This window comes from Oncorhynchus mykiss, chromosome 19, assembly GCF_013265735.2.
Source record: "Oncorhynchus mykiss isolate Arlee chromosome 19, USDA_OmykA_1.1, whole genome shotgun sequence".
In the NCBI taxonomy this organism is placed as follows: Eukaryota; Metazoa; Chordata; class Actinopteri; order Salmoniformes; family Salmonidae; genus Oncorhynchus; species Oncorhynchus mykiss.
The window spans coordinates 13,266,254-13,273,367 of record NC_048583.1 but is presented as its reverse complement, the minus strand read 5'-3'; the positions used below and the strand labels follow the sequence as shown (position 1 = coordinate 13,273,367).

Here is a 7,114-nt window from a genome sequence, read left to right as displayed (position 1 = left end):
TTTCAGCCTATTTCACGTATTTTTAGGGCCTATAGGCCTAAAAATGCATGTTGGGGCGGCAGGGTAGCCTAGTGGTTAGAGTGTTGGGCTAGTAACCGAAAGTTCAAATCCCCGAGCTGACAAGGTACACATCTGTCGTTCTGCCCCTGAACAGGCAGTTAACCCACTGTTCCTAGGCCGTCATTGAAAATAAGAATTTGTTCTTAACTGACTTGCCTAGTTAAATGAAGGTAAATAAAATAAAATAAATAAAAAAATGTTGTAGGCCTATATGGAATTTTATACTAGTTGTAGGTATTGTGGCCATCCAGGGATGCATTTTAGTCTGTTTGTGTTTTGGGATGTCAAGAAATTCTCACAAAAAAATAATATTTATTTTTCAAGGTTTATAGCCCATCCTACAAAAATAACTGACATACTGTATGAGTACAGGATATCCGAATAACGTCTCAATATTGTCCTATAAAGGTTATGGGTTATTACCAAGACCTGTCAGATTTCTACATTTGTTTTGTTTGTTTATACAGATTTTTTTTAGATTATCTTTGTAATGAAAATGGCTATATAAAATACATATAGTATTATTACCATGATTATGCAATACAGAACTATTATTATTTTACGTCGTATTATTTGGAGATGTCTACATTTGTTGGCTATTTCGCTTAATTGCATGGAAAAAGTGAGAGTTTTTGTTCATTGAATTTAATTGTCACGCAAATAGCACTCGCAATGACAATCCCCAATCGTCGGTTGAGTTCCGCCGAATGTATATCACCTTAATCAAGCACTTCTCTCACGCTCAAATATTTGGCTCTGCATAACTTGTATTTATTTATACGAAATTCAGTTTCAGTTTCAAAGGAAATCAGAGAGGAGAGGAGGGGTTTGCAACAGGAGTCTGAACAAGTGACCTATAGGCTAATTATGTGTCATTAACTGGAGACTGGACGTATCTAAATGACTTAAAGAACTTCCATTCAGCCAGATGAATTACACTCCACCACCCCCACATACAACACTTAAACAAATATAAATCATGGCCCTTCTGCCTTCCTTTTTGAGTTTGGGAATTTTTTTCTTTTACACATTCTCTCTCCTTTTCTCTAGTCTGACACACATATCTAGGCTACACACACACACACACACACACACACACACACACACACACACACACACACACACACACACACACACGTTCAACATGAGGTGTGTGGGCTGAATAAGATATGCCGAGGAATGTCCAAATGAAACAGCTCTTGTATGACAACTCGTTTATTCTGACCCCCATATGATCTGTAGTATTGTTCTACAGAATAAAATGGGTTTTTACCTCATAGCAAAGGTAATGGTTTCTATGTGCAATTTAGTCCGTTTCATTTACTAAGGCATCGTTAACGATGGAACACCCTTCTCCGAGTATCGGACTGTATCAAAATACGCATTGTTCATTTTTAGGCCAATAGCCTCGACTACGTGTCAATTTCTTATGCAATTCCATGCAATGATACACTTGGTTTTATGCCAATTGAGATTTCCATAAATAAATATGGGCGTGACCATCAACAACCTCGAGTCTAAATAAAGGTTCAAATGAGCCCTGAAACAAAATTAGTTGAGTATTTAAATTAATTGTTTACCTTATCAGCAATCTGTGCGAAACAGGCCTACTTTGCTTTAAATTGCGTCATCGGCTGGATTCTCCCTGGTCATTCAAGCCTATCGGTTTATGTATTGGCCTATTACAGTACTGGAGGAAGGTCCTACGAAGAGTAGAACCTAAGGTTAATCTCTCTATTATATTCACATTTGCCCCAAAATAATGCTATAATGAAATGGGCATTATTTATTTGCAATGTAATGAAGAATTACAATTTAATTTCACATAGATATATAGTGTTTATATGCTAATATAGCAAACGCAGCCAACATTCTAAAGCCAGTCAGTTGTTTCAACGGGTGAAATATATTATACAACAAAAACGAAATAAATATCAAAGCTGTGCATATCATATGTTGTATTTAAAATATATATATATTTGATACATTGTGAAAATGGGCCAACATGATTCCATTACTTTTTGCCTCTCATTTTACTCTCAAAATGACTTTACGCATAGTTTGCTATCGAATTGATGGACGTTTAGCCAAGTGTGTAATGATCGCAAATCGAGCAATAATGCATGTCAGTTAATGCCAATACATGTCGAAGAAGTGTATTATTTATTTCTACACAGATTAAATATTAAATTATTATGTTGTTTGCTATTCGCATCATTTTGTTGTTTACGTGACACAATGTAGGATCATGCAATGGAGTTAATAATTGTTCTGCACGAGTAACATGGACTGTGACCAATAGGCCAATAATGTGCTTGGTTTATTGATAAGGGACTTGGCCTAATTGAGACAGATAAAATGTATGCTTTTAATATGAATATGACAAAGTGTCAGATGTGAAAACCATAGGCTACTGTGAATAATTATTCCTGTTTAACAATATCGAATCGCCTTTCCATGCGCGTACAATAAATGCCTTGCTGCATTGATGACCGAAATAATCGACCCTAGTGACATATCCCACAAAATCATGTAGGCCTATTTCCTTGAAAGCTAACTTTTACATCAAGACACGACGAGTTTCATGAATAAACTAATCAATCATGCGTTTGGCGTTTAGGCCTACGTATGTTTTGTTGTTGTTGAGTACAATCAAACGTGCAAACCACAAATAGTATTAGCCTACCACTAATCATAGGCCTATCATTCTTAAAATTAGCCTACAACAGCCCCTAACGTTGACATTTAAAGGCAAAAAACGTCCATACCTCAAATTTTGTTGATGATTTTATAATTTCAATAGTCTAATTAGGCGGTGTATGGATTTTTCACAATCTTAATGTCATTAATAAAATATGTCGAGGCTGCCAATGCTTATTAAGAGGGGCCATTGAAATTTAGGAGCGTAAACACCCAGCAATGTAGGTTATGTCCCTCCTCCTCTAAGACGTGATTGGCTCAGAGTGGTCTTGACGACATATATTAACCCAAGTCGTTCTAAAGATGAAGCTGTGACATGGAGATCAAACGGATGAATTCTGGTTGTGTGCTCAACTGAAAGGCTGTGTATTGCGTGCAGTGCACACTATAGCAGCTGGGATCTAGAACTTTTTTGTTATCTGACGCCCTATTCAATGAATTTGGTCTGGAATCCATAAAGAGTTTGGAGGGGAAAAGCTCGACCCGAAGTGCTTGAGGACGCAGTTCATCAGGCGAAACATGCACTCTCTGTCTCCTTAATGGAAAATAAGGAACTTTCTCACGTTGGGAATGGACAAATAGAGAAATACGTGTAAGTAGCTGACAACATTCTTCTTTATTCCACACCATAGACCAGCAAAACAGAAAAAAATAACGCCTAAAAACTCATGCATTGCTGAAGTTTCGTTTAGGTGTCTATATTGGACAAATATAAATAGCAGTGCTTTTCAAATGACCAACTGAACCAAGTTACTTTTTATGAGAATAGCCTATTTCCCTAAAATATTTTGGAGAACCTGACATTAATCGGAGAGCGCGAACGCGTATTCGTTTCGTGGTTCGTTAGTAGCACAGTTTTTGGTCCACTGCTGTGTCGCCATGAGTTTAGTTGGTGGATTCCCTCACCATCCGGTGATGCATCATGACGGCTACTCCTTTGCGGCAGCAGCAGCTGCTAGCCGCTGCCACGAAGAGAACCCCTACTTCCACGGTTGGCTGATAAGCCATCCGGAGATGTCTCCCCCAGACTACAGTATGGCACCCTCGTACAGCCCCGACTACTCCACCGGGGGCCCGGCGTTAGACCACGCACACTACGGAGGTGGTATGCCCGGGGCTGGCGTCGCTGGGATCGGGATGGGACCTCGGCCGGTGAAACGGAGACCTACGGCAAACCGAAAGGAGAGGCGCAGGACTCAGAGCATCAACAGCGCCTTCTCGGAGCTCAGGGATTGCATTCCGAATGTTCCTGCGGATACTAAACTGTCCAAAATAAAGACCCTCCGGTTGGCTACCAGTTATATCGCCTACCTCATGGACATTCTGGACAAGGACGAGCAGAACGGCGACGCAGAGGCCTTCAAAGCTGACTTCAAAAAGACAGAAGCAAAGGAGGAGAGGAGAAAGAAAGAAGTGGTAAGACAAATTCATAATTTCAGTTATCCATACTTATGCAAGCATGGAGTAGCCTCCTGCAAGGCTTGACATTTTAGATCAGACATTTGCTTATTATCTAGGTTTGTAGTAGCCTATGCTATGAAACTCAATAGGCTACAACCGTAAGGCCTATAATATCTTGACATAAGCGACCAAAATACTGTTTTTATGGAGACAAGGTTGCTAAATGATACCTGTTCTAAACCGGCATTATAAAATACTGTTAATATATTATACTTTTCCTAATAATTTAGTAATAACAACTTCATGCTCCCACACCACAGTAGGCCGAATAACAGCCTTGAATGCCGGAGAGAAGTGGTGATAAGTGGCAAGAAAGTAGTATTTAACAACAATTTATTCAACAATAACATACATCTGATTTTTCCTTGTTTCCAACAGAATGACGTTTTGAAAAACACAGCGAGCAGCAATGACAAGAAAACCAAAGGGAGGACTGGTTGGCCGCAGCATGTCTGGGCTTTGGAACTCAAACAGTGAATATCCTTCTTCTCCTCTCAAAAAAAGACTTGAAATGATGAAAAAGTCTTCTTCTAGACTTGTATTTGTACTCTCACGTTATTTAATGGAATATTTATGTGCAATTGCCGCTACGGAGAGTGGATATTTGAAGAAAAAAAAAACATTCCATTTTTAAGAGGAGAAGATACAACACCCTTTGGTAAGGGACTGTGTCATTGTCTGATGTTGTTGGTTGGATGTTTGTTGTTGTCCCAAGAGTAAACCAAACAGAAATATTGGACACTATGGTGTATGTGAAGTCATTCTCAATCTATCCCTATCTCTCTTTCTATCTCCATCTCTCTTTGGATATAAATACCAATGGTGTTTGGCTGATGTCGTGGATGCAGTTCAAGCAAATGTTTTATTTGAAAAAAAAAAGTAATGAAGTGTTATGTTGTCATTTTTGTGGTCGTATTCAGTATGTGATAGTGTTTTAAACAACTGTTTAGTCCACTCAATTGCACTTCCGTCCAGAGACGGGGAATTTAAATCATATTTCAGATGTAAACAATGTAATTAATTCAATAAACCACTGTTTTTTTTAAAAAACAAAGTCAACCACCTTGTTGCATAATTAAAGTGAAAATGCGAGGCAGACTTGAAAGGGTTTATTCTATACCAAACTCATTCAATGTAAAATATCGCTTGCAAGGTATGACATATTTTTCAAAAAAACATTTTCGTCTTAGTAGACAAGTAACTTTTTCCCTCGAATAGAAATAAAAGTATTGTATAGCTATAGTAAAAATGAAATCATGCATTTGATTAGAGGAAGCCAAGGCCTCGATAATATTCCCTTCCCGAGTCCTGTCAAACAGCACTCACGCGATACATCCACAACAGCTCCTCAAGTAGAAACAGAAACATTCCCAAGCACAGGAGAAACTGTCTGTGTCGTGTTTGTAGCCTATTAGAACATGCGGGTTCTGACATAGGTGATCGTGTAGGAGATAAATATAGTCTTAAGAAACAGCTTACAATGGAACTAAATGTCTATTTGGGTGGACAGAAGATTCATGTGTAGTGCGCCAGACGAATAATTACTTTGTGGTCTTTTCGGTCAGCAATAAGCTGCCATAAGGGTAAATCATAGTATTGTTTACGTCAAACGTATGTTCATGGAGGCTATGACCAATTCAACAGAATCACCAGGAAATGTATCCATGCTTCAACAACATGCAACACAGCTCATTGTTGTCATTTTCCTCCTTGATTATAGGCATCTTATTATTATCATGACGAGTATTATGACGTATTGTATTATTAGTAGGCTGTTGTTACAGACAGCTATTATTAGCCCTATCATTTAGAGGATTGCTATTACATGCTAATTCCTCATTAACAGCCCTAGTATCGTTGTTGTTGTTATTCAATATCACCAGGATTAAATAAACAAATAGACTAGGCGCACACTACTAGGCTGCACTATCTTGACTATAATAATTGTAGGCCTACTAATAGGATAGTATAGTGGAATAATTACTCAACATTGAGACCACCGAGTTGACCACAATTGTTATATACTCAACATTAACAATGTGTATTATTTATTGCTGCTAGTGACTCCATTTTCCATGTTATAAAGTTATTCTCTATTTTAAATATTGTTGTAGTAACTGCATAATAGCTATAGGCTACTCTAATTTGATGGTCTAAGTAAAAAAAAATAGCCTTTCTTTAGGCTCCATGACCAACCCTTCTAAAGATGTAAACATTGTGGCAGAAATAGCATATATAGGCTTGAAATTCCATTGGTTAATTATGGCATTCCACTCTTCTCGCCCAAAACACAAGAGGACGAGACAGAGCGGAGCCTGGAAAAATGTGGATTTTGACGTTAAAAGCTGGTTGGTCCGAGGAAGGTAGATTGTCGAGGCTCGAGAGAGGGCCCAGCTATCGGATGTTCGTGTGATTGATAGCGTGCCTATCAAAATGCGGCGCTGAAGTGCCTTTTTAGGGTTGGGGGTTGAGGGCGGACGATGAAACCTGTAGCCTTTGCATAAAATAATTCTGGATATGACTAATATCCTACTTCTGATAGAAAATAATAGCCTATTGTTCTATAAATAGGTTAGATAATTTTGTTTTGAAATGCACGTTACTAATCAAACATTACAACGAAACCCCCCAAAAAACATTACGTCTACAGCCTACTTTTCACTTATCAATGTGTGTCAGCTGTGCAATTATAGACTAGGCCTGCAACATAAAAAGCCTGTAACATAACATTTTGTATTTCACATGTCTATTTCACACTTTTGCCCAATGCATCACAGCTTGGTAAATATTTATTAGAGAGTAGACTGGATTTAAACTGCCCTAAGAATAATCGTTACTTGCCCTTTGAATGCATGGTTGGTGAGTAAACAGACCTCAAATAGGCTACAACAGA

At 38.3% G+C, this 7,114-nt stretch overlaps 1 protein-coding gene across 1 annotated transcript; it reads left to right on the top strand.

Annotated features, from left to right (window-relative positions):
* Positions 1-3,058: 3,058 nt before the first annotated feature.
* On the top strand, positions 3,059-5,100 carry LOC110497388 (heart- and neural crest derivatives-expressed protein 2). Its single transcript, XM_021573470.2, has 2 exons — positions 3,059-4,176; positions 4,600-5,100. The coding sequence occupies exons 1-2, from the start codon at positions 3,640-3,642 to the stop codon at positions 4,696-4,698; spliced, it is 636 nt and encodes a 211-aa protein (XP_021429145.1). The 5' UTR covers positions 3,059-3,639; the 3' UTR covers positions 4,699-5,100.
* The last annotated feature ends 2,014 nt before the right edge of the window (positions 5,101-7,114 follow it).

Coding starts and splice junctions, on each gene's coding strand:
- LOC110497388 (XM_021573470.2), top strand. CDS start 3,640: ATGAGTTTAGTTGGTGGATTCCCTCACCATCCGGTGATGCATCATGAC. Junction 4,177..4,599: donor AGAGGAGAAAGAAAGAAGTG/GTAAGACAAATT, acceptor TGTTTCCAACAG/AATGACGTTTTGAAAAACAC.